Genomic DNA, 27954 nt, shown 5'->3' with positions numbered 1-27954 from the left:
TCAAGTCCTGGCTCATGTGTCAGGACACAAGTCAATCCCCAGACAGCAGTACACAAGGAAATGGAGGGAAACAGTCTTTCTCTGGAAGTACCGCTAGAATCTGGAACTCTCTGTCTCCCTCACTCTCTTTAACCACCTGCCCAGTAACCTTCAAAATTAACCTCAAGGTCCTCCTTTTTGACAGACACCTTGGTTAATTCACCCAAGATCTGACTCTCGTTTTATGACCCCACCACCCAAATTAACACTTTTACTATGTATCTCCCCTGCTCACTTGCTATACCTATTTCTAGTGATTACTCATGCAAGCCCCCACCATTGTAATCGTAGGAGTTTAATTACTTGCATTGTAACCCACTCTAACCCTTGTATCCTGCTTGTTGTAAAGCGCTCTGATGCCTTGTGCCATGTCTGCGCTATATATAATTGCAAAAATAAAACTATTACTCCCCGGTACTCTTTGCTTAAAGTGAAATTCAAAAAGGGAGCCCCTCCAATTGTTACTCCTTCACTTCAGTGTACCGGTTATTAATTCAGCACTTAGGCTGGAAGATGGAGGATTGGAGACTGGGGATGCATGACTGCAGAAATAAACTTGGAATCTGCAAAGCAAGCTACATGAAAAAGAGAAATGTGACTCACTCCTTTAAGGTTATTGGATTCTGTATGGAAAAGCTGCTCCATCACAGCAAAATACGGATAATTCTAGGGCAGGGGCTAAAAGGTTTCGATTAGGCACCACAATAGACTTGCATTGCCGTGAGACTAAACAGTACAATCGTGGCAGGTCAGTGCACTTGCTGCCAAACCTCGCCCAGTCTCCCACGTCGTTCTGTACTTCATTGACTGGTAATAGTGTTGGGGCAAAGAAGAAGAGAATGGTAAGTGGGCTGAGCCCTTCTACCTGGTCTAGAGGGTGTCTAGGTTTTAGGTAGGGGGACCATCCACAGATGCCTGACTCCGACTCTCTTTCCTTGTTTTCTGGGCGAGTGAAGGGTTGGTGGGAAATTGGGGATGTCATTGTTATTGGTCTACAGTGTGAGCCCCTGCTCCTTCATAGTCACCCTCTTCTTTCTCATCCAGTTTCTCTCAGTTCCAGCTTTGGAAGGTGGAATCGTGAGATCATGGTGTGTTAATACACATGCGCCTTCCATTGCCTAGTGGCTGTTGGTGCACCTCAGAGGAAGAGAGATGACAGCATAGGGTGAAGAGGTGAGGGCCCTGAGCTCTGTACCACAGCTTCCTGCCCACAGGTAATGCCAACACGTGGGCCACTTGTGTGGGGCTGACTCCGAGCTCTCCTCCTCAAATCAAAATGCCGACTCCCGGCAGTCCATGGGGGTGCACTGCACGCAGGCTCACAGACTCCCCATGTCCAATACAGGTGTTGCTCTCATGCTGGTAATACTATTACCCGCATGAGATAAGAATCAGGATTGGTCTGAGCATCTTGGATCCGATCTCATACAGGGACTGGGAGCCTGTGACTGTTCTCCAACAGTTGTGCTAAACCGCTTGAGCTGAAGGCTGGTAAGTGAGCATGCCGGTTTAGCTATCTTATGATAGCCGGCCAAACTGACATGCACACTTACAGTGCCGCCCACTCCTGCTCCTCCCACTGCAGCTGCTGTCCTTCAGGATGGCCCGCCTTACTAGCTCAGATGTTCAGTCAGCTCGGCTGGTAGTGCGCAGAGCAAAAAATATAATGATAATAAAATTATTTTATTATCATTTGATTTTTTATTTTTCATTTTTTGTGCTTGCATTTGCAGTGGGCAATGCTCCTGGAAAAATGTAGGGTTACAAAGCTTGGAAAGCCCTTGGCTGCTTCACTTCCACAAACCTATCACACGTCCGCATCCACACCTCAGCATTGCTGTGCAATATGAGCTACCACTGATCCACACAATCACAGTGGGGATGATGCTGCTTTCTCCGCTCTCTTGAACTTTCAGGGGCAGATTTTATAATGCTTTGCATTGGATATTCATCGCTAAAGTGATGCATACCTAAATGTTGGTTCTTTTTTTGCTGTTGTTGTTTTAAAGCTGACCATATGCTCTCTACATCTACCTACCCGTTGCATTACCAAGAAAGAATATTGTATATCATGGTTACTATTCACTGTACTCATTCCTAAATCATTACTGTGTATATAATGCCCTGTAGTGCTATAAAACTCAGTAAAGATGGTTTAAAAAAAAGTGATGCCGACAGTTGCATAGTGTATAATTGTGACTGACTTTCCAGAACAAAACTAATTTTTGCACTAAAAGGTTGCCGAAAAGCAAGGCAAATTAGAAAATAAATGATTTGCTTTAAGAGGAGCAGAACGTGGGGCGAGGTATATAGCTGTTCCCATGCAACTACCTATATTTGTGATAATTAGGCATATCTACAAATACTTGTAAACAGGGCTTTGCTCCAAAAGTAACGCCTCTTTGAGACTAGCATTAAGTTTGAGAAAAATGTTTGTTTGGACTGTACAGCACTCTTACAATCTTTGAAACATTTTGAAAAAGTTCAAAACTATGATTTAGTATATTATTCTGTACTAAAAGGGTTCTTTCCCAGTACAAAACGTGTGCTACACATCACGCTGACATCACACAGACACCTTTGCACACATGGTATATGGGTGGCGCTAGGCACCATGTTTGTGAGCTATGACTGGAAATGAAAGAAGCACCTTCATTTTTAGGTCTCGCCTACGCAGAGTGCAAGCGGTGCATAGGAGATGACGTCTTGGAATCGCTCAGGACATGGGAAACCTGTGCATGTACTGCACTGTTCCCAATGAGCCCTCGTGCATGTGTGGCATTTACCTTGCGGGAGCGAGCAGCGGCGCCATCTGTTAGCAATTATCGCGCTGGCTCTTGCAAGGTAAACGGAGTACATGCCCCCGGCTCCCTCCCGCGTCACTTTTACTTTTGTGGCCACGGCGCCACGGTTGTATTTTAGCGCTTGTTGCATTTACAATTATACAATACGTTTCTCTCTGTTAATACATGCAGGCGCGGTATTGTTATTTATTAAACCGGACTCCAGCAGACGGTGCTCGCCTGGCTGACAGGCTGCCACAGGTGGTGGCCGCTGAGGGATGTGGTGTGCAGGGCCGGGGCGGAATGGAGGGTGACTCCCTGGAGACCACCGTTGCTAGTGCCTGGGAAGACGCTGTGACCGTGGGTCATGCGCAATGATGCAGAAAGCAAGCAGCGTGATTCCTCCCTGCTAACGGGAGTGATCGCAAATGACCCAAACTTTACTCTGAAATTGATACATTTGTAATGTTGCAAATCGCGGAAAATGTGTTTTTTTCTTGGCTTTTGCAACACGTTTGTCTACATAGTCTGCTTCTATGGCAAACCCACTTGAATCGGGTCTATTGGCATGCATGAAGTGATTATAGGAACTGGCACGCGGTCACTGACCTCTAAACCCCCTGTCCTCACCACACCACGGCTCCGGTGGAATGGAATGTGGGCCAGGGTCCGCTGCACAAAAATAGCTGTCTTGGCTCCCTCTAGTGCCTCTCGGCTCACCTCCGCGTGCTCTCACCACAAGCTATTTTCAAGGCGATAAGGAAGAGCGCAACCCCACAGTTGTCAGGAAGTGACCCCTGGCATGCCCTCGAGGGCCCTAATCGCCAGTCACCAAGCCAGGTTCCCCTGACACTTAAAAGTGTCCTCACCCGAGAATACAGGGCTGGCAAAAAAAAAAGAAGATTTGAAAGGCATGCCCTAGAGTAAACAGGACACCAGGCACACATGGTATTGTGCGTTGTGCACAGATCTCCATACTTGGAACTCCGAGATGTTTTTTCCTGATCTGAGTTCGGGCCCATGTTTTACAGCCATGGCCACCTGCTCCCTGTTCTGTCACCATACATCAATCCGAATATTGTTGCTATGTCCATTTAACGTCTGCTGCTTTAAAAAGCCCAGAAACACAATGTTATCATTGCTTTTGGTGGCACTACAAGTGCCTAAATGCTCGTTGCGGACCACCCCCACCTGTCCCCCTCCCTCGGTATATTCCCTATTTACTCCTCCCGCCCATAATCATCGCCCGAAGGCCCCACACCCAATGGCCGCCGCATATAGCTTCTCGTCGGCGGGTCTCTCCAGAGAAGATTAGGGCATCATCGCTTCTCATCCAATCTATTTCTCTTGTACCCGCTAATAGTATTCTCTTCCCAGTACAGTTCCCAATATGGTGTATCCAGTGTGTCATGAGCCCTACTGCAGGAAAGGAAGTGGCCCCCCGGCTGCTGTTTGTATTATTAAATACAGCAATAATCGGCTTCAGCAGTGCCTAATTTGTAAAAAAATAAGCACCAGGACTATAACCAGGAGGCCACTGCAGCTTACACCACACATTGCCCTTGCCATCCTACCAATGATAGTAACAACTCAACTACTAATCATCACACTCCTATAAGTGTGACAATTTGGACCATTTCAGGCCCCAAATGGCTTGGGAGGCAGGTTACAGTCATTTTTTAATGTTATTGAATTAATAACTAACTGTTGTCATGGTTATCTCTAAATGACTAAATTAGCCCAACAGCACCACCTTGTGGCAGAGTATCACAAGGGCCTGTGTTGACAATTAAGTGGCAGGGCGAGCACGGGAAACCATTGGCTCACATTAAGCACTGGGGTTAAGTGGGCCCTCTGTGACAGTGCAACTGCTGCACCCAACGAAAGCTACACCCCTGTCACCATTTTTTCTGCTTCAAAGAGTATTTGGCGATCCTTCCTCTCGGTTCGCGTCTCATTCATCCACTGCAACAAATCTCCTTCTCCGACATAATGATTGTTCTAAATCTCTTGGAGAGCACTCTCTCCATAGCGCTTCCTGGCCATGACAAGGCCAGGAAGCACGTGGCCTTGTCTTAAGGTAGCACCTCCGATTTTCTTAAGGTATCTTACCACCCCTCCAGTTGTTGTTGAAAAGATGTTGGCCGTAGTTTGGGACCATTGAGTGTAAACCATGTGGTTTGAAGGAGCTGGAGGTAACATGCGTGGTTTGTTGTGGAGAGCGTGAGAACTAACACAGCCACACATGCAACTATCCGCTGTCTTTGTCATAACAGAAACTTCATTGATGGCCTGGGCGAGATCAGCAGGAGGGATGTCTGGATGAGTTCTAAATGTTCAACAACAGAAGCACTTGAAAGGTTCACGCTTCATCCATCTTTTGAAATGGTTATGTTTGTGAAAATGGCCCACTGTGAAATGTATCGCTTTCCTTACATTATCATTAAGTCTTTTTTTATAGGCCTCGGAGATCTACCCAGAGCCACAGCTAGTGTAATGTCAGGATTTTTGAGGTGGACCAAATACCACTATGGATTGCAGGACCGGACAGGGTCTGCACCGGTGTCAGGATGAAGTTCCTGGTAATGGTCTACCTAATTCCAGTATACGCAGTAGAAGAATTCAAGGATACGCTGCTGCATGCATGTCGGGCAGGGAAAGCGCCCTGTCAGAACAGTGTCTCTAGTGGGACAGCTGAACCACGCATTGGTACTTTTCCAGCTTTTGTCCTCATGAAATCGGGACTAAAAGTGAGATACCACTAAATTAGATTGGTCCTCGAAAAAAAGTGGTAGATCAGAGTGTGTGGCTTGAATTTCGTCACACAGTTGGGGATACAACTGGCGGAACCACAGTACATTTCAGTACTTTGCACAAATGCATCAACATTGCGCATGGGAAATTTCTTGGGTCAGCTTGATGTGCAAGTTTTTGGTCTAAGCAAAGGCATACACCCGGAAGAATCCTGCTATTCAGCAACTTCCCTGCAACATACTGCCGACTGAGCCGTTAGAGTACGCGAAGGCGACTCCTCCCATATCTGAGCTGAAATTCATCATATCTGGAGCCGCCAGTATAGCAGCCCTCTTCTCCTCGCCCAAGTTCCCTCATTCTGGAATTGCGGCTAATGAGGCTCTATTTAACAGGCATGTTATTAAAGTCCTGATGATGATCCGCTCATCCTTTAAATGGAATCGAAACGCCGTCGACACCCTAATACACCTTATACGCAAAAAACCTTTCGTTCATTCTGCTGTAAAGGTGTTTTGTAGTGATTTGTTCTAGTAACACTGTATATCCTCCTTGTGTAACAAACCGGAAAAGCTTTGCCTGAGCCCCCTGTTGTTCGTTTTTTCCCTTGTTTATGTACTCTACTTGCTAAGTAGGACACAGGACTGTTTCTCATTTTATGTATTGTTTTGTATGATTATATCCTAAACCTACAAGTAAATATCAGACCTTTGTCCGGCTGGACAAGTCCACTAAATATAGCTACGATTGAGTCTATATTCATTCCTTTGGTTTCCATTTCACTTTCTGGGGAACACTGTTGTTGAAAACATATGCATGAGTTAAAGCACACTTTGATGTGACACTGTATACCGTGTGGCAGTACTCAATTCAATTGTTGCCTGCTACACACCAGGGTAGTGGTGCTGATCTTAGAAAGAAGGTAAGGCATTGATGGCTCATGGTGCTGTTGCACATTCCAATTTTGCCTTGAGTAGAATGTAACCCTCCATTCAGGGCTAAGGACATCCCAGGAGCAAACATCCCTCCCCTCCAAAAAAAAAAAAAACATTGGCAAAGGGAATAAATCTGGCCTTGAAAAGTGTGCAATGGTTTGCACATCTTTTTTTGTGTTCCCATATGCAAGAAATATTTGGCAAACCTGTAGACTAAAGAAGTGACACAGCAACCTGGCACTGGAATGTACACCTTTTCAGGCGGCTATGCACACGTGATGAGCAGTGTATGAGAGCTAGTGGCTTAAGTAGGCTTACCCATGCTCGTTGCTGTATTCTGTGATGGGCGAAAGCAAAATGTGAATGACACTTCCAAGACCAATGGATGAACAGAGTTGACTGAAAGCCCCAGTTTGTATGCATATCCCTTATATATATTTTTTATTACAAATAATTGAAAAACAAAAGTCTGGCGTACAGATGAAGCTGTCTATAGGCTATGATGGAGCAAGGTTTCACATCTAAAGAAACTTGCTCGTATGCAATCCTCTCGAATAACCTGTAATACCATAACCAATCTGTCCGTGAGTACTAATTTTGCACCACATTTTACATAATCCTATATAGGGGAAGCTTTTCTATGTGCTGTCTTAATAAGTAACCCGAGTGTTCTAACATGGCTTCTTGCTTGACTGACTTGCTACAGAAAGAAGCCCTGTATAATTTTAATTTATGTATAAGTGTGCCCATGAGGCACAGGGTCAAGACTGATTTACATATGGCTGGGTTCAAACTGGAACGGCATGGTGAGCAAAAAAACGATGGATTTAGGCCCAGATCTCTGTACTGGGGTGAATGTATGACATTGTTCTGCATTCTGTCTATCAACTGTTGTTTTTGCTCTTCAGGAAACTGGCACGCTGCAGCTGGAAATGGTGATGTTCTCAGCCACTTTCCCTGCAATTTTTTGGATTGAGCCGCACATGGTACCATCATATCCACACTTTAGCGCCCATCGTGCATGTGCACATCTAGAAACAAATAAGATGTATGGTCTCAAAGATTCGACAGAGCCTTGAGAAAGCCCTGGGTAAATGAACTGAATATAAACAAGCATTAAAAATGCAATAGGTCTCGCCTTTCATTAAGTTAAAGCCATTTGCTTTGTTTTACAATATCATTAGCAAAGCAAATGGCTTTAACATAATAAAAGGTGAGGCCTATTTCATTTTTAATGCTTGTTTTAGTAGATATGGCTCTTTCCTACTTCTTCCTCTTGATGCAACACAGTGCAGCAATTTTAGTAGCAGAATGGCCTTTTGTTTAAATTGGCCAATTCTGCCCCTCACTGACTGGCATGTGAGAAGTAAGACAAGCTACGCAGTGAAAAAAAAAAACATGGCCAACTAATAAGCAGCTTTGAAATGAAAAAGTGTAATGATTTGCCATGTTGTTTCTTCTCCTGCTATGGTACCTGTTATTCACACAGCCAGAGAGTGTGAGCAGGGGCTCCTCAGGGTTTCAACCCAAGAGACCCCTCCATAGACTGTCCTGATGCCTCTCTCCTGCTCTTTATAATAAAGAATTGAAAATCTAACTTGAGATAGGCTTCAGAGTTATGTAGGAAAATGATCAGAGCTCTCCAATGGACATGGGGCAGTGAGCACTTCCATCTTGGTAACAGACATGCAAGTGCTCTTGAGAGCTTAGCTGAGTGACATGCACACTTTATTTCACAACAGCCCAACATTGTGTGCTATGGGCATGTGCCAAGAGAAGAATGCATCCTGCAAAGAGATTCCTCAAGCAGAAGCACAGCAGTGGAAACCCTGGGTGCACCTACAGACATATGAAAGTGAAGATAACCTTGTATCAGCAGATTACTTTCATCCACTAAAATATATCTAATTGAGACTGGATTGAAGAAATGAGAAATTGATTTTGACTGTTCAAGAAAAGTAATCATTTTGATTTCCTTCCTTTCTCATTTCTACACATATATTATGTTTTTTAGGAGAAGCATAATCCTTCATCTGTGTTCAACTTGAAGAACCTGGTACTAAACATTGAAAACCTTTTCTTTGCTGGGACAGAGACAGTCAGTTCCACCCTGAGATACGGATTCCTGATTTTGCTGAAGCACCCACAGATTACAGGTTATTAATAATAAAATTGTTTTCATTATGACATTGTCGTTATTTACATGTTATAAAGTACGATGCAATTACAAAATGCATTCATAAATTTAACAGGGGGCGTGGCCAAATGTAGGACATCTGGGTCCATCTCTCCATCCCCTTCGCCAGCCGAGCCACCCTTAAGCCCCTTGAGAACCTATACAGAGGTCGAATTTTGCACTGGGAGCTCCGATGTGTTGGACCCGGATCATGGATCCCTGAAACTTTAATTTATGTATAAGTGTGCCCATGAGGCACAGGGTCAAGACTGATTTACATATGGCTGGGTTCAAACTGGAACGGCATGGTGAGCAAAAAAACGATGGATTTAGGCCCAGATCTCTGTACTGGGGTGAATGTATGACATTGTTCTGCATTCTGTCTATCAACTGTTGTTTTTGCTCTTCAGGAAACTGGCACGCTGCAGCTGGAAATGGTGATGTTCTCAGCCACTCTCCCTGCAATTTTTTGGATTGAGCCGCACATGGTACCATCATATCCACACTTTAGCGCCCATCGTGCATGTGCACATCTAGAAACAAATAAGATGTATGGTCTCAAAGATTCGACAGAGCCTTGAGAAAGCCCTGAACTGAATATAAACAAGCATTAAAAATGCAATAGGTCTCGCCTTTCATTAAGTTAAATGCATTCATAAATTTAACAGGGGGCGTGGCCAAATGTAGGACATCTGGGTCCATCTCTCCATCCCCTTCGCCAGCAGAGCCACCCTTAAGCCCCTTGAGAACCTGTACAGAGGTCGAATTTTGCACTGGGAGCTCCGATGTGTTGGGCCTGGATCATGGATCCCTGAAACTCATCCCAGCTGGGGCAAAAAAGACGCTCGAAGCGGACCAGGCTCGGGAGCGGAGGTTTGATCAAGTGGCCATCGGCCTGAGACTGCGCACCACGCCTGGGCGACGCAACAGACATGGGCCTAACTCATGTACACTGGGCCGCAGGAGAGCCTCTGGGACGGATCCTGTATGAACGCTGAGCTGCCCATAAAATTAAGTGGGAGGCAGCAGGAATCCCATCAGAGCAACATCGACTCGGAGTCGAACCTCCCCACGACCAGGTACCAAGATGGCAACCGCCCTCCAAGAAACAGAGCTGCACACAACATCACCTGTGAACAAAGATTATGAATCATAAGGCCGGAGGCAGCCACTTTGCCCTATTAGAGCCCTGGAGGAACAGGCCTGAAGGTATGGCAGTGCCTGCAAGTGCAGATACCGAGCCAGAAGAATAGGTGCCACTCGGCCCACATAGAAAGCCCGAGAGACATAACCGGGGACTACCACGCTCTCACCCACAAGGCTTAAATCCCTAGGGATAGTCCAACAGCCCGAGACAAAGGGAAACGGAGCACACAGTAGTAGTAACAAATTTTAACGCAGACAGCACGACCCATAAGACTTGCGACCAAGCTATCCCTGAATAGATCTCGTGACCCATGCTCAAAGGAAGAGCTACACATGGACTAACACCTTGCGGCCCTATATCTACTGGAGGCTAGCAAAGGCAAGAACATAGATCTGGCTGAGGGGGGCATATTCACCTTGAGAAACCTGCACAGGAACTAGAGGCTCGAGTAGCAAGTCAAGCTTCGCACATGTGGAGCGGGTAGAAATAAAGCAATCCTGTGGTGAGATCCCCAGATCTGTGCAGCACCCGGGGCTAGAGGAGTAGATCCATATCCTACCCCACAAAGATGACATTCATAATGCTGTTGTCATCGGAGGCAACCACTGAACCCCAAAAGAACTGGAACCCATACCAACCGCAATATAGCAGATAACGGGGGTTCCTAGACTTTGAAACCACAGCCGAAAACCGAAGAAAGGCATACAATTGAACATACCTACTACACAGCTCAACTGCAGCTCAAAAATACTAAAAACGGCACTGAACAATGGCCTCAGCCTGCAACAAGAAAGATCGCATGATTAAGGACATGCTTACTGGATGAGCAAACACAGCAAAAGGGTGTCGAAACATCTTGCAACTCAGACGAATCAGCACCAGACATACCAGTCACCAGAATTTTCCAGGAGTCCCTGTTTTCCTCATTGAGAGAAGACCTCCAAGAACTTAAAAAGACCTCTTGTAAGATATTAGAGAAGCCTGAAAAGATATTGACTCCTTGGGAGACCACGTAACAACCTTGTAGGAACGAGGAGACAGCCACGAAGGGGAACTGCACTCCATGCAACAAGAGGTCCTTTGACTCCAGGAACAGCAACTTGATCTACAGGACCATGCTGAAGATCTTGAAAATAGATCCAGGCATAGTAACATACGTATTTGTGGTATAACATCCAAGGCCGAGGGAGACAACATCCATACATATGTTGGTGACCTCTTCCGAAACATACTGGGAACAACCCCTGAGCACAAGATCACGATAGAGCACGCACATCGCGTGGGGAGGGCTCGCCCACCTGGAGCTCCCCCAGTACACATTCTGGTATGCCTCCACAACTTTCCTATGAAGAAAGACATTGTCGGCAAGGCATGTGAGAAAAATCAGTTGAACTTCCCTTGCAAGACTCCAACCCTTTTCCAAGACCTGGCAGCAATTACACTTCAAAAACCCTGTGAATTCAGACCAGTCACTCAGCACTTGTGTGACAAAGGAATAACTTACTCTTGGGGACACCCCTTCCGCATCATCTATCGCCAGGGAGGCAAGCTCTATCAACTCCACTCCCTCACAGAAACTTACCAGATCCTCGGCATTGACTTCGAACAAGACGACCAATAATTGTCCACATCATCTGCACGCACGGGACTGCTACGTAACCAGAACAACAACCGCGGAAAGGAGAACCACCTGACGTGTCTGGACCCAACTGAGATCACAGCTCTCTGCTCAGTCACGAAAGCTCTGGCCAGAACAGATAAATCATAGAACTTCTGCAGAGATGAGTAAATTTTGCACACGTGACTGGTGGGGGGGGGGACCACAGGCCACATTTTGGACTCCACTTTCTTCCCTGCCTTACAGACCAGGAAGACACAGGTCTGCCTCAGGAACTATTTTACGAACTTTCCTCATCTTAGTTTTATATCTTAGTTGGGGTTTTCTATCTTTTGGGAACTATACAACAGATCACCATGCCTATGCACTATACCTCATCCAACATGTGCACCCACTCAGCCGACCACCTCACCCACATCATGTTAGAGCACACAAATGCTATACCTCCCTTCCTACATGTAGACGCCAGACAACACCTTGAAAATATTGATGTTAAAGATGAAACGGTTAAACAATCCTATCAAATGTAGAGCAATAATATCCTACCTAGAGACTTCTGGTGCAGACAAATGTTTACTCCAAGAAATTCACCTTTTATCCCGTGACTGTCATCGGCTCTGATCATAAGCCTTCCCTCACTATATACTCCCAATGATGGTCAAGAATTGTTCTTACGTAAGGCACTCACAGAGGCCCTAGACGCAACAGACACAGAGGTCATCTTACAGGGTGATCTATACCTAGTATCAAACTCAGATCTAGATAGATAAGCACAACATGGACAGACCAGGGCACTTTCAAAAAGCGGGCTCAAGTGGATTAATGATCTGGGACTCAGTGATGTCTGGCAATCTTTTCATACAGAGGAACAGGAATATACATTTTATTCCCATGCACATTAAAGGTTTGCAAGATTAGATTATTTCCTAGCTACCAGAACTATACACTGCTTAACACAAGACACAGACATTCTCCCAACAGTAATTTCAGAGAATTCGGTGGTAACACTCTCCTTGAGAATAGATCCAACCAAGGCCCCACGCCGAACATGGAGCATGCGTGACACATCATTACCCCATCTCCCAAATCCCAACAGCTATCTCCAGCTTCCTAGAAATTAATGACGCACTGAATGTCTCTAGTGCAACCCTATGGGAGACACTAAACGCTGTCATAAGAGGTGAATTCATCTCTATCTCAGCTGCAGATAATAAGCTACGCACGGTAAAAAGAGACAGCCTCACTACCCAGCTTAAAGCATTGGAGCGCATTCACCACGCACAGGAGCCCCAAAAGTGTGGCACCAGTTAACAGCATTACGTGCTCAACTGGTTGGTCTTGACCTCGATGGAGCAGAATATGCCGTGCTCCGTCTTTGACACTCTTATTACATTGAGAGACAAATGTGGTCGCCTCTTGGCTAAAAAACTCTGCTTAAAACACCAGGCAACGAGACTCTCCTCCGTACAAAATAGAGAAAACTAACTCATTACAGATGACAGTGATATTGCAAACTCCTTCAAGGAGTTCTACACACAACTTTAAACTAGACAAGACCTAGATCCCCTAGATAGCACAGATTACCTTGAAGGGGTGCAAACCTCGCGCATCAGCAAGGAATAGGCTGAGGAACTTGAGGACAACATACGTCCTGAAGAAGTGATCTCCGCCATCTCATGTCTAAAACTTTCCAAATCCAGGACCAGATGGATACACCTCCATCTTTTACAAAACATTCTCACCCTGATACTAACAAGACTCTTTTACCCATTCACACAACCCGGTGCAATGCCTGCCTCGCTGTTGATGGCCTCAATAGCAGTGATACCCAATCCAGGGAAAAATAAACAGCGATGTAGCTCATACAGGCCTACTTCGTTGCTCAGTATTGATTTCAAACTATTCACAGGTATACTAGCACACATATTGGGTCCACTTCTCCCTGCAATCATAGATCCAGACCAGGCTGGATTCATTCCACACAGACAGACAGGAGACAATACTAAACACATCTTGCACATCATCTAAAACACTACAAGGATGTCCACAGCGACTATGCTTCTAGCCACAGTTGGCGAGACGGCCTTTGATAGAGTACACTGGCCGTTCCTTGAACAAGCCATAACACACTTTGGCCTTGGTGACAAATTTTAAAACACGAATCATGAATTGCTATCAACGCCCTATGGTGACAGTGCGAGTGAACGGATATATCTCAGACTCCTTCAAGATAGGCAGAGACACAAGACAAGGCTGCTGTCATGGTTCCCGACAGTCTGCAGCGCGTTTACCTCTTTGTGCATGCAGGATCGGGTTTTCATTCCTTCCGCGTAGCAGGCGGGTGGCTGTCTAGCTTCCTGACCGGAACCCGCTGCTACGTCACCCAAGCGCTTCCGGGGGATACCGCATAAACCACAGCGGTTCCCACCGGTCCAGCGTTTCGGATTGATGCTGATGGACCCCGTTCCTGCTTGCCTGAACATTCAGACACCGGAGCGCTGGAGCGCTTTGGGGGCAGTTTAGATGCGCCGCGCTGGAGCGCTTTGGGGGCAGTTTTGATACACCGCGCTGGAGCGCTTTGGTTGGCAGTTTAGATATGCCGCGCTGAAGCGCTGATATATACTTTGGATACGCCGTACTGGAGCGCTTTTGTTTTGTTTAAAGATACTGCGCTAGAGCGCTTGTTGCTCAGATCCCTTACATTTGGGGGAGCTGACACACCACGCAGGAGCGCTTGCTGTTTTGTTTGCTTCTTGTTCCATTGGCATTTGCATCACCGCGCAGGAGCGCTGGCAGATTAGTCACATTTTCTTTTGCCTTTTTCCTCACCGCGAAGGAGCGCTTACTGTTTTTGTTTCTCGTTTGTTTCCTTGGCATCTATGCAAGAGCACTAAGAAAGTAACTTAGTGTTTGCTAGCATACGCACAGTACTTGACCTTTTCCTCTGAAGCAATGCAGAGGTAGTGCTACCTACCTTGTTACGCCGTTTGTTTTGCAGAAAACAGCGCAGGAGCGCTGCTTCCTACTAGGATTACGCCACGCTCCCCTTTACAAGGTGATTATCTGATCCGCATGTGCATAAGAGGTAACCTAGATAGGGGGTTGCCTGTTCCTGTTATAACTGGGTCTCCCTTGTCTTCCTTTCAGCAGGCGTTGATGGCTATTCCCCAACCGAGGGTGGTTCTCTTTTGACCTTTTGACCTTCCACACACCATCCCTATCACCCTTGGCTTCCTTCCCCGGTCCCATCTCCATCCCGGTTGGTGTAAAACTCCGTAACAGGGGTAAGGTGGGTATGGGGCGATAGCTCATGTCGTCTCTGTGAGAACACTCCGCAAGCAACAGGTAAGCCTTGTGGGGTACTTGACATCTGCCCACTGTCCCCTCTTTGATTCGCTTTATGTATGGAACCGCTAGCTCAGAGAATAAGGGATAACCCAAAGATCACTGGAGCAGTCTTTGGGGGGGAAGATCATAAATCAATCAATCAATCAGTGACACTTATAGAGCGCGCTACATACCCGTAGGGTCTCAAGGCGCTGGGGGGGGGGGTGCCGCTACTGCTCGAACAGCCAGGTCTTCAGCTTCTTCCTGAAGGAGAGGTGGTCTTGGGTCAGGCGCAGGTCGGTCGGGAGGGAGTTCCAGGTCTTGGCGGCCAGGTAGGAGAAGGACCTTCCTCCTGTAGTCGCTCTTCGGATGCGGGGGACGGCGGCGAGGGCGTGGTTGGCTGATCGGAGGTGGCGTTTGGGAGCGTAGAAGTTGATCCGGCTGTTGAGGTAGCTCGGGCCTTGGTCGTGTAGGGCTTTGTGTGCGTGGGTGAGGAGGCGGAAGGTGATTCTTTTGTTGACGGGGAGCCAGTGAAGGTCTCTCAGGTGTCCGGTGATGTGGCTGGTTCGTGGGATGTCGAGGATGAGTCTGGCCGAGGCGTTCTGGATCCGCTGGAGTCTCTTCTGGAGCTTGGCGGTGGTACCGGCGTAGAGGGCGTTGCCGTAGTCCAGTCGGCTGGTGACGAGGGCCTGGGTGACGGTCTTCCTGGTCTCGGTGGGGATCCACCGGAAGATCTTCCGTAGCATGCGTAGGATGTTGAAGCACGCCGAGGAGACGTTGTTGACTTGCCTGGTCATGGAGAGGGAGGAGTCCAGGATGAAGCCCAGGTTGCGTGCATGGTCTGTTGGTTTGGGTGCGGTGCCCAGGGCTGGAGGCCACCAGGAGTCGTCCCAGGCGGAGGGGGAAGAGCCCAGGATGAGGACCTCCGTCTTGTCAGAGTTCAGTTTCAGGCGGCTGGTCGTCATCCACTCGGCTACCTCTTTCATCCCTTCGTGCAGGTTGGCTCTGGCGGAGGCGGGGTCGTTGGTCAGGGAGAGGATCAGCTGGGTGTCGTCGGCGTAGGAGATAATGCTGAGGTTGTGTTTGCGTACGATGGCCGCGAGGGGGCTCATGTAGACGTTGAAGAGGGTGGGGCTCAGAGATGATCCTTGAGGGACGCCGCAGATGACTTCGGAGGCTTCTGATTTGTATGGTGGTAGGCGGACTCTCTGTGTCCTTCCGTCGAGGAAGGAGATGATCCATTCCAGCGCCTTGTCCTGGATTCCGATGTTACTGAGGCGCTGTACTAGGGTGCGGTGGCAGACCGTGTCGAATGCCGCGGAGAGGTCTAGGAGGATGAGGGCCGCTGTTTCTCCATTGTCCATCAGGGCTCGGATGTCATCGGTGGCGGCGATGAGGGCGGTCTCGGTGCTGTGATTGGCTCGGAAGCCGGACTGTGAGGGGTCGAGGGATCCGTTCGTCTCGAGGAAGGCGGCCATCTGCTTGTTGACGGTCTTCTCGATGACTTTGGCTGGAAACGGGAGGAGCGAGATGGGGCGGTAGTTCTTGAGTTCGGTGGGGTCCGCTGTTGGTTTCTTGAGTAAGGCGCTGAGTTCGGCGTGTTTCCAGCTCTCAGGGAAGGTGGCGGTGTTGAATGATGTGTTGATGATGTCTCGCAGGTGGGGTGCGATGACAGCGTCGGCCTTGTTGAAAACGTGGTGAGGGCAGGGGTCGGTCGGTGATCCGGAGTGGATGGAGTTCATCGTGCGGATGGTGTCTTCGGTGCTGATCGGGTTCCAGGCGTGGAGGGTGGTGGTGGGGGGTGATTGTTCGGTCATGGTGTGCGTTGGTTGGTTGTTGAAGCTGTTGTGTATGTCCGTGATCTTGTTGTGGAAGTATGAAGCGAGGGAGTTGCAGAGGTCTTGTGATGGGGTGATGTCGTTGTTTCCTGCGCTGGGGTTGGAGAGCTCTTTCACGATGTTGAAGAGTTCCTTGCAGTTGTGTGCGTTGTTGTCCAACCGTTCCTTGAATGCTGTTTTCTTGGCGGCGCGGATAAGCTGGTGGTGCTTCCGGGTGGCAAGCTTGAAGGAGGTCCTGTTGTCCGGTGTAGGTTCCCTTCTCCAGACTTTCTCGAGGGCTCGGCAGTTCTTCTTGGAGCTCTTGAGTTCGTCGGTGAACCATGGGGCTTTCTTGCTTCCGGGTCTGCTGGGCGGGGTCCTCAGCGGGGCGAGCTCGTCCGCGCAGATGCTGATCCACTTCGTGAGGTTGACGGCGGCCTGGCTGGGGTTCGCTGAGCTGGCAGGAGGGTGCTGGCTCAGGGAGGTGGCGAGCTGGTCTGCTATGATCTTGTTCCAGCTTCTGCGGGCGGCCTGTTGCTGGTGGTGGTGGGTCGTCGTTCTCTTGAAGGTGAAGTGGATGCAGCTGTGGTCCGTCCATTGGAGCTCTGTGGCGTGGCTGAAGTCGATGTCTGTGCTGGAAGAGAAGACTGCGTCGAGTGTGTGTCCGGCGAGGTGGGTGGGGGTGGACACCAGTTGCTTGAGTCCCAGGTTGGCGAGGTTGTCCAGCAGGGTGCTGGTGTTGCGGTCGTTGTTGTTCTCCAGGTGGAAGTTGAGGTCCCCCAGGAGGATGTAGTCAGCGGAGGGGAGGGCATGCGGGCTGACGAAGTCGGCGATGTCCTCGCTGAATTGGGTGCGTGGTCCCGGAGGTCGGTAGATCAGGGTGCCTCTGAGGGTGGTGTTCGGGTTGGTGTGGATCTGGAAATGCAGGTGTTCGGCAGTGGTCAGGGTGTTCTCGGTGCTGGTCGTGAGATGGATGGTGTTCTTGTGGATGATGGCGATGCCTCCTCCCATCTGGTGGGCGTTGCGGTCCCTCCGGACGATCTTGTAGCCCTCTGGGATAGCGATGGCGATGTCGGGAGCTGATGAGGCGTTCATCCAGGTCTCTGTGAGGAAGGCAACGTCAGGGGCTGTGGCGTCTAGGAGGTTCCAGAGTTCGATGGCGTGTCTGTGGACGGAGCGGGTGTTGAGCAGGATGCACTTGAGGTGGGTGCTGCTGCTGTTCGACTTGGCGGGGGCTGGTGCGAGGCAGGTCCGGATGCAGGTGAATTTGCAGGCGTGGCAGCTGAAAGGTCCGTGGGTGCGTCGTGGTGTGGCTTGATGGCATTCTGGGAGTCGGCCAGAGTTGAGAGCGATGAGGGTGGCGGCGGAGTACGTCAGGCGGGTCGGTCGGCGGCATCGGGGGCCAGGGGTCCTGGCGCTGGTCGCGATCCGGTCGCGGACGGGCGCAGACGGGCTTACCTTTGGCGCGCCTTCGGCGCACAATCGGCGCGCCCGCTGCGCGTGACCGCTGCGCGTTCGCACGGTCGCCATATAAAGGCGAAGTGCGCGGGTGGGCGGAGCAGCTGGGAGGCGGGAGCGGGGCGGGAACAGAATGAAAAAAGGGGCGGGGCTTGCGGTGGTGGCGGGAAGCGGGGAGCGGGGAGGGAAGGCGGCGATGTAGGCGGGCTAACAGGAAGGACACAAGCTGGACAGATAAACAGGCAAATATACTTTATTAAGCACAAATGGCGAACAAAACAAGGGAAAAAGAAACTCAAACACGGGCAGGGAATACAGATGACAAGCACAAATGGCGAGAGAAACAAAGGCAAAACAAACGGCAACGGAGTCAGCCGGCGGCGAGGCAGGCAGCGCGGCAGGGACAAGGCTGAGGGGCACACGCAGCAGCTGGTGGCCGTGCGGCGCGGGGGTGTCCCACAAGTGGGTCACACTTACCTGTGTCGCACGGTCGCCATATAAAGGCCAAGTGCGCGGGTGGGCGGAGCAGCTGGGAGGCGGGAGCGGGGCGGGAACAGAATGAAAAAAGGGGCGGGGCTTGCGGTGGTGGCGGGAAGCGGGGAGCGGGGAGGGAAGGCGGCGATGTAGGCGGGCTAACAGGAAGGACACAAGCTGGACAGATAAACAGGCAAATATACTTTATTAAGCACAAATGGCGAACAAAACAAGGGAAAAAGAGACTCAAACACGGGCAGGGAATACAGATGACAAGCACAAATGGCGAGAGAAACAAAGGCAAAACAAACGGCAACGGAGTCAGCCGGCGGCGCGGCAGGCAGCGCGGCAGGGACAAGGCTGAGGGGCACACGCAGCAGCTGGTGGCCGTGCGGCGCGGGGGTGTCCCACAAGTGGGTCACACTTACCTGTGTCGCACGGTCGCCATATAAAGGCCAAGTGCGCGGGTGGGCGGAGCAGCTGGGAGGCGGGAGCGGGGCGGGAACAGAATGAAAAAAGGGGCGGGGCTTGCGGTGGTGGCGGGAAGCGGGGAGCGGGGAGGGAAGGCGGCGATGTAGGCGGGCTAACAGGAAGGACACAAGCTGGACAGATAAACAGGCAAATATACTTTATTAAGCACAAATGGCGAACAAAACAAGGGAAAAAGAAACTCAAACACGGGCAGGGAATACAGATGACAAGCACAAATGGCGAGAGAAACAAAGGCAAAACAAACGGCAACGGAGTCAGCCGGCGGCGAGGCAGGCAGCGCGGCAGGGACAAGGCTGAGGGGCACACGCAGCAGCTGGTGGCCGTGCGGCGCGGGGGTGTCCCACAAGTGGGTCACACTTACCTGTGTCGCACGGTCGCCATATAAAGGCCAAGTGCGCGGGTGGGCGGAGCAGCTGGGAGGCGGGAGCGGGGCGGGAACAGAATGAAAAAAGGGGCGGGGCTTGCGGTGGTGGCGGGAAGCGGGGAGCGGGGAGGGAAGGCGGCGATGTAGGCGGGCTAACAGGAAGGACACAAGCTGGACAGATAAACAGGCAAATATACTTTATTAAGCACAAATGGCGAACAAAACAAGGGAAAAAGAAACTCAAACACGGGCAGGGAATACAGATGACAAGCACAAATGGCGAGAGAAACAAAGGCAAAACAAACGGCAACGGAGTCAGCCGGCGGCGAGGCAGGCAGCGCGGCAGGGACAAGGCTGAGGGGCACACGCAGCAGCTGGTGGCCGTGCGGCGCGGGGGTGTCCCATAAATCAAGCTTCTGTGCAGATGGTATTCTATTTACCCTGTGAATCCAGAACAAGACCTAACCACCCTCATACCAAAATGGAGGCCAATAGTCCGGCCTCTGGTTTTCATATTAATATGCAAAAATCACTTGCACTGGGCCTCTCAATACCCCCGGAACTAACCACAAAACTACAAACACATTTCCACATTCATTGGTTATCCGCTGTGCTCCCCTATCAGGGGATTAAATTATCCCCGACACTACACCAAATCTCAACAATAAACTACCAAAATCCAGTAAAACAGGTCAGACATGATATGTCCACTTGGAAACACCACCAGATATCCTGGATGGGCCGAATAGCCTTGGTCAAAATGACTATACTCTCCAAAATTCTCTACATCTTCAAGACACTGCCCCTAGCCCATCCTAAGTAGGGACAGTTGGCAAAGCTACAAGCTGAAATCTCACAGTTCATATGGTCCAGGAAACTAGTACCTCATATGCAAAAAGAATTAGGACATGCCCCCCAAATTTGGAGGCCTAGGTTTTCCTGACCTTCAAAAGTACTACCAAGCAACTCAGATACGATACCTGGTGGAGTGGTATCAACCAGAGTCAGAGAAACACTTGCTCTTTCAAGATAGAGCGGTTGCAGGGACATCTCTGTGGAAGGTCCCCTTCCTCAAAAAAGCTAATAGACCCCAAAATGTATACCTTTCTTCAATCACCTGAGTAAGTATGAACACAAGGGACCTAACAAGTACCAAACATAGAGTCACCTCTTTTCCCTCAGCACTAACCCCTCTATTTGATTATCCAGATTTCACCCCTGGCTTCGACCCTAAGACATTCACTGAATGGAAGAAAACTGAATGACGGGCCATGGAACACATGATAGACGAAACCGGAGTAATACCATTCCAATGACTAACTGACGATTTTCATTTCCCAGATTCAGAATGCCTACACTATCTTCATCTCCGCCACTGGCTCCTACACCCTAGCAACAAACCATCCATACAGAGACCCCTCACAGCTTATGAGCACTGGCTCATCTCCCATTCTACAGCCAAACGTCTCATCTCAGAGATTTATACATTCCTAATACAGACTAACAAACATGTAAACAACACGGGCCAAGATAGTTGGGAGCAGGAACTAGGGCGGCAGTTAACTGAGAAAGAATGGAGCGACATACATCACAGAGCTCGACATACTGCCAGTAACACCTCCCTCACTGAAACGTAGGTCAAAATCAACACATACTGGTACCTTAAACCCGCCAGACTACATCAGATGTACCCACACTGTAGCAACAGATGCTGGCGAAACTGCAGCAACCAAGGGACTCTAATACATATTTTATGGGAATGTCCACAACTTCAGTCATACTGGTCACATATACTGGATGAGATAGACACCCACCTCGATACAGAGATACCCAGCATCCCGGCTCTTGTCTTACTTGGTTTATCAAACCCCTTAACCTACCCTTTGAAATCGAAATGTGGCAGACAAATCGGCCTTGAGCTGGGAGCAGCAATACAGAACATTCTAACACATTGGGGTACACCACAACTCCCTACACATACAAATTGGCTTCACAGGCTGTGGTTTATTTTGGGCATGGAAACAATCTCCGCGACTCTTGCAAATCAGGGGGATAACTTTGGGAAACTGTGGTGTCCTTTTCTGTCCCTTCTAACGCATGATTTCGAAGAACTCACATGTTTGAAATATTTACGACTTTTACATCTACCAGATGCAGCCCTTGCCATATGAGCAGATATATTTAGATAGGAGGTATAACAAGTATGTTTCAATCATTCAACAAGGTGTTCCAGTTTTTTGGGATGGGGTGGAGGGTTTTGGGGTGGGAATGTGTCATTTTCTCTTTTTCTGTTCTCTCTCCGCTTTCCTCCTTTTTTATATGTTGGTTGAGATTTTTCCTGTTTTCCCCTTCCCTTAACAGTTAAACAATGCCCATTATTTCACTTGCTGTGTCAAGTTTGATATCTATAATGATTTAAACGCTGCACTGGCATATTCCCTCAATTAAAAAAAAGATTTAAACCACAAATTTAACAAAAATATACAATGTCATGATGATTATTAAATATCCACCACACAAACATTCATACATCTATCTTCTAATAATCTAAGAATTTTGTTTGCAACAGTTCTTTATTATTTTTGTAAGAACTTTAGACACCATAACAAGTCAATCAAATTCAGCGAACATTTGTTCATAAACAATAGTTGATGGGGGAATTGATGAGGAAAACATATTTTCTTTGCCATAACTTCCAGTCAGTGTATCATACCCAATAATTTCACCATCTTTTATTGTTTAAGTTGTTAATTTAAATGAATGCTAAATGGTTCTATTCCTAAGAGGTTCTATTTTTTGTCAGATTCACAGATACATTCTGAAACAAGAATCTTTACACACTGCACCGATTAAAGGAGTTGGAATATTACAAGCATTTGTAAAGCCATTTTTTCTCTGCTCTAATAAGCTGAGCTTATGGTTTTGATAATGTTTTTTCGCTGGCATTAAAAGAAAAAATGGCTGCTAGTGTCTTACGACACATGCTTTGAGAAGCAGATGCACACTTCTGCATACATGACCAGCCTTTTTGAAAAATGAATGAAAAAAGATTCCAAGATTGCCTCCGATTAATACATTTATTGAGAAGAGATGCAGGATCACATGCATCATAAAGCAGCACTGTTAGACAGTGGAATAGGAGGCAGGAGAGGGACTATGAATTAAGACATCTTGTGCACTGATAGGGAATGTTGAAAGCTAAAGAAAACACACTTTGGTACAGCCAATAGCTTTGTCCTTGCCATGGCTGCTTTTGACCGCTTAATTTATTAATTTAATTATTTATTGCTAGCATACGAAATAGCCATTAAATACTAAACATTATGAAAAGTATATATATTGATGCCTAAGGTTGAACACATTTACAAAATAGGAGTAATAACAACGAATATTTTGTATATTTATCACTATATATTTATATTTTTCTAACTATATATATATATATATATATATCTACACCTGGTTGTGTCTTTTTATTGTCAAAGCACCTATTTCACAGAAAATAGGTCTCACTGTCAATTATTTCCCATACTTCACATCAATGAAACCATTTGCAGGATAATTAGCTTCCCTAAACAAAAAAAATATTAAACACAGTGGCCCCGATTCACAGAACTAACTTAAGACAAAATCCTAAACTTACTACCAATTTGGTATTCACAGAATGCACTTACTACTTCTGGTATTCACAGAATGCACATTCTACTTTTGGCATTCACAGAATGAACTTAGTACTTTTAGTATTCACAGAATGGACTTACAACTACTAACTTTACGTCCACACTCGGGCCGGAATTTCCGCACCCGGAGCGGGAATTCCGCTCCCGGGACGGAATCTCCACCTACCGCCCAGAATCTCCAATTCCGGGCTGGAATACACGAACTGTGGCTGTTGATCATTTTAGCTTAGGGTAAACACCTGTCCAAGTACCTACCATCCCCCACCATGCATCAGCTGACACTCTGCAGCCAATCCCAGCCAATAGCTCCCTTTTGCCATGATGAACATTGCAAGTGCCTATCATCCCCCACCACGCTCCAGCTGAAGCCAATTAACACTAATTGACCAGCACCACAAAACATATAAAAGCAGCACACATTGAAGGAACAGGATTGGCCACAGAGAGTTTGTGTTCACAACACTGACATCGCCAGTGAAAAATTGAACTAATGAGGAGGAAGAAGAACTTCACTGCAGATGAGACCACCATGCTTGTGAAGTATATAGTGAGGCACCACAAACGCCTATATGGACTCCCACCCTACTGCACCAGTACACACAGAAGGCAGCCCTATGGCAGCAATTAGCCACTGCTGCCACAGCATTGGGGGAGTAGAGGCGCACAGTCCAGGACACCAAGAAGAAGTGGCAGGATGAAATGCAGAGGGTGAAGGAGAAGTACTCCAGGATCGAATTAAACAGGCTCCTCCCTGCTGCATACTCTGGATCTCGCATCCATCTCACCCCACTAGGAGGAGGATATCCTTACCACAATACACCCCCACTTGGTCCATGGGCTGCCTGTTAGTGACGTCCACTACTTGGTACCAGGTAAATGGGATCAAAAGAAAAAGTGCATGAAAAGATTGTCTATATTGCACTGTCATTGTGAGTAAGGAAGTTGTCCAAAGAGTATATTAAAATATAGTAAGTCAGAGACTCATGTGTCACCCTCTGTATGGAGCTCCACAAGTCTCAGAATCCTTTGCATTAGAAATGGCAAATCCCTCCCCCACTTTTGAAAACATGGGCACAGTACTGCTGCCGTATATATACAACCCTGCAATTGACAAATATTAGCAGGGATACACCAGTACAAATGCGACAGGGAATTCAACCCTTGCACCACCACAGATGCGTCGCATTTACAATGCGGTGCACAGTGGCGCAGGGATAGACAGATGTGTGTTGCATCTGATGGCATTAAATGGGTGCTTTGCTGGAGTTGTGTTGCAAGTGCGACACAACTCCAACAATGTGCATGGACCACCCATACCTAACGTGCTGCGCCACTCCTTACGTCTGCTTCAAGCAGGCGTAAGGTTGCATCGCAGCGGCCTCTGAAAAGTGACCCAGTGAAATCTTGTAGATTTCACTGCATCACTTTTACGAGGCATATCCCAAAGGAACGCCCACCCTGCCTACATCAAAGCTGACGCAGGTTTAATATTGAGAGGGCTTCACAATGTGACGCATCTCCATAGATGCGTCACTTTGCGAATAAGTCAAAATGTGTCGCCTGTTTTACACCACCGCTGTGTCACAGAAGTGACGCAACGGCGATGTTAATGCTGTTCAAGGGGCTTGTAAACCTGCCACAAATTATCCAAGAAGTAAATCACCCTATGCCAGCTTAAATCACAAAGCAGAAGGTGAGAGAATCATCAGATCCAAATATGTCATACACTTATTCTGTTGTTCATTTCCCACCCTGCCACGCCATTACATCCCCAACACACCACTGCTCCTACCTGCCCCATCTGCAGCAGTACTTCACAACAATGTTAGCATGCAGCAGATATGGGGAAATACCTGAAAAGTTCCACAAGCACATATCCCATTTGGTTAATTTTCTCTCTTCTCACCCATTGACACATTCAGTCGGAGCACAGACAACTGCAGTAGCAGAGGTCCCTGCATCTACTGAGAGGAATCAACATCGTACAGAGAAAGGCATACCACCCTCACTAACTGGTAAGTCAAACTGGCCAGGAGATGGTCAAAATGCATACATTGTCAGGACACGACAGAGGGACATATAGTGCCCACATATGAAAGTCAACCAGATATTAAAAAATAGCTTCATTACTATTGTGAACAGCGAAAGACAAAATATAACATGTCTTGGGTGATCATACCTTTGTGATTGTGGAACATAACATGTATTTCACCAACAGTCCCAGACCTGGGAATCCAATCCTGTAATCAAGTGCCACAACTAGTCAAAAGGGTGTCCCCACTATATTGTAATAGTGTCTGTAGACCTAATCAAGCAATCCAATTTGCACAAATATGGTAATGATGAACAAGAAGTGAGATACCAGTGTCAGTAGTATTGACAATGCATCCACTGTCCAACTACGAATGTTTCCAATATACATTAAATTGGCCAGTCCACACAGCTGGTCATGCACTTCTTACATTGGCTGGCTTTTTTGTTGGCCATCAACAAAACACCATAGTGGACTATACCTCAGGATTCGAAGTCATGTCATTGTGATATAGGTTGCATCTAGGTAGTGGACACATTCTAAGTTATATGTGGGATCACTCATGATATTAAGTATAACACACTTCTGCAATGGTGGTGCCCACAACTGCTTGTGCTCATCCTTTGTGCCAGAAATTGAGTGCATCACATGTGGCTGCAGAAATGTAAAGTTGCAAAACACACTTATCATTGTAGGTACAATGAGGTCCACCCAGAATCAAAGACGCACACTGACTTCTGCTACAAATTTGGCTGCGACATCTGTTCAGGGACCACACACTATTCCAGTGCTGGGCCAAGGTCAGTAAACCCAAGAATAATTCAGGCTGAATGCTCATTAAAGGTGCCTTTCACCTCCACCGTATGTTGTATGTGTTGGACAACACTGTTGTCCTGCATCACAATATGCTCACATATGGCATTTGAACACATGCCAGATCAGACCCTGGTGGCTAATAAAAGGATGACACAAAATGTATGCCAAGTGAGTGCAGAATGGACATACAATAGTACAATGTGTCATATGAAGTGACCAAAACAAAACAGGCTTGCAATTCATTGATAGGAAAAATCCCTACCAAAATATATATGGTTAAATCATAATGAAAATGGTATGGCTGAGGCCCACACTGATGCCAGTTGTGTACCTTTGAGATGGGTTTAGGGGCTGCTAAGGTCAATCATTATGCAGTTAAAACCTGCAAAATTACTTGGCTGAAGAGCAACACGCTAATCCAGTGCAGGCGGAAAGCATCAAAGCTTCTCAGCTTATGTGCAATGTGTGATCATAACCAAATGTTGCATTCTTCTTGCCTCCTCTTCTGCCGTATTCACATGTATTGGTGAGTATTTGACATATGTGGTTTGGATGTCTGCTGTACAAGACACCATCTTTTGTCAGCTAAGTAGTATCATGATGTTGGAAATAGAGTACGCAAAGAGAGGACACTCAAAGGATGGACATAAGAAATCTGTGTTCTTTCATTCAAAAATGAGCTGTGTGACTTCATGGGTAGGGAAGCACAAATGAGCAACATCATGTCCCTGACTACTGCACATCTCACACATGAACTCCTTTCTGACTTGTCAGACAACATTACACTCATGAAAACTGTTAGTCTTAATGGTGAAGGTGAAATCAGTGTAATGCGGAGGAGTCTTGGTCATTTATCCCCTTCCTTGAAATATCAGTAACCTTCTCATACAAGTTTGGCTGTTGATGTGTCATCTTATTGATGTCAGTGCTGCGTGGAGGTAACAGCTGGCAAATGCTGCATGTGAGCACGTTCCCACATGTAAATTCCATGAGGTAAACATGTTGCACATTGTCCTGGATTATCCGCAAATAGTTATTGAGAATGAGATGTTGGCTCATAGCTACCATCTGTTGTACTAAAATATTGACATGTATGTCTCATCACAGCTGCTGACAGGATGACACCTCTGCAGCAGACACCATCCCAGGGAAAGCATGACATCCTGGCTGCAGCAGTGAAACCCTTGCGCACCTGTCCTTCGGGTAATTCTGGCATAAGGTGTGTCACTAGCTTAGATTACTAAACCATGACAGAGATCAAGATCCCCTTGCGCATGGAATCAGCAGTTGTTGTTTACAAAGTGAAATACAAATCAGGAGTGTCATATGTGCCTGTCTGTCAATTAGTGATGCAGATCATTGAGAATGTTGTCACTTCCCTCTACAGCTGCTGGATCGGGGACAGCTATGTCTACAACATCTATGAGGAGACAGGTTCAGCAGGTGACACCAGGGGGGAACGCGAAAGGACAGAAAGTTGTGGCTGGAGCTGGTGAGTTTGCTTGTATTACGTACATATCCGTGTAACACCTCAGTGCTATGGTGTGAGCTGTCATTTGTGGTGGTACCCTAACCAGGTCACATGATCCTCATCTGTTGATACAAAGTACAGTTAATACAACCCTTGTGTTGCACCACATGTAATAACAGGTCAATCACTAATACGGTTGCAACCTCTGTGTTCCAGGGGATGCTGAGGATGAGGAGGACAGACCTACGACCAGTACGGGCCAACAGGGAATCAGAGGGGAGAATCCCCTGATCCTCCAGGCAGTTCTGTCGGCAGCAAGTACTGCTCAAGAGGAGGAGGAAGTTCCTGAGGATGTGGACTTGGTGGATGATGATGACTACATGTCCATCCACTCCGGGGATGACGATTCTGATGCTAATGAGAGCTATCTTGCCAGATTGCCAAAATCAGTCACAGCATCACATCCTCCGCCAAGCAACGTTCATCAGCCTCCTCCCAAACAAAAAATTGCCTGTCCCAAGCATAGAGCAAACCAGCCACAGCTCCCACGCATCCCAACACAGACATCACTCCC

At 47.6% G+C, this 27954-nt stretch overlaps 1 protein-coding gene across 1 annotated transcript in view; it reads left to right on the top strand.

The window, feature by feature from the left end:
- Nucleotides 1–27954, top strand: part of LOC146798095 (cytochrome P450 2G1-like) — an 899064-nt gene that overhangs the window by 734899 nt on the left and 136211 nt on the right. The window contains exon 6 of the mRNA XM_085625314.1: nt 8523–8664. Coding sequence (XP_085481440.1) covers nt 8523–8664 — 142 coding nt within the window. The remainder of the gene's footprint in view (nt 1–8522; nt 8665–27954) is intronic.

This window comes from Triturus cristatus, chromosome 9 (assembly GCF_964204655.1).
Source record: "Triturus cristatus chromosome 9, aTriCri1.1, whole genome shotgun sequence".
Lineage (NCBI taxonomy): Eukaryota > Metazoa > Chordata > Amphibia > Caudata > Salamandridae > Triturus > Triturus cristatus.
This window is presented reverse-complemented; position numbering and strand designations above follow the sequence as displayed.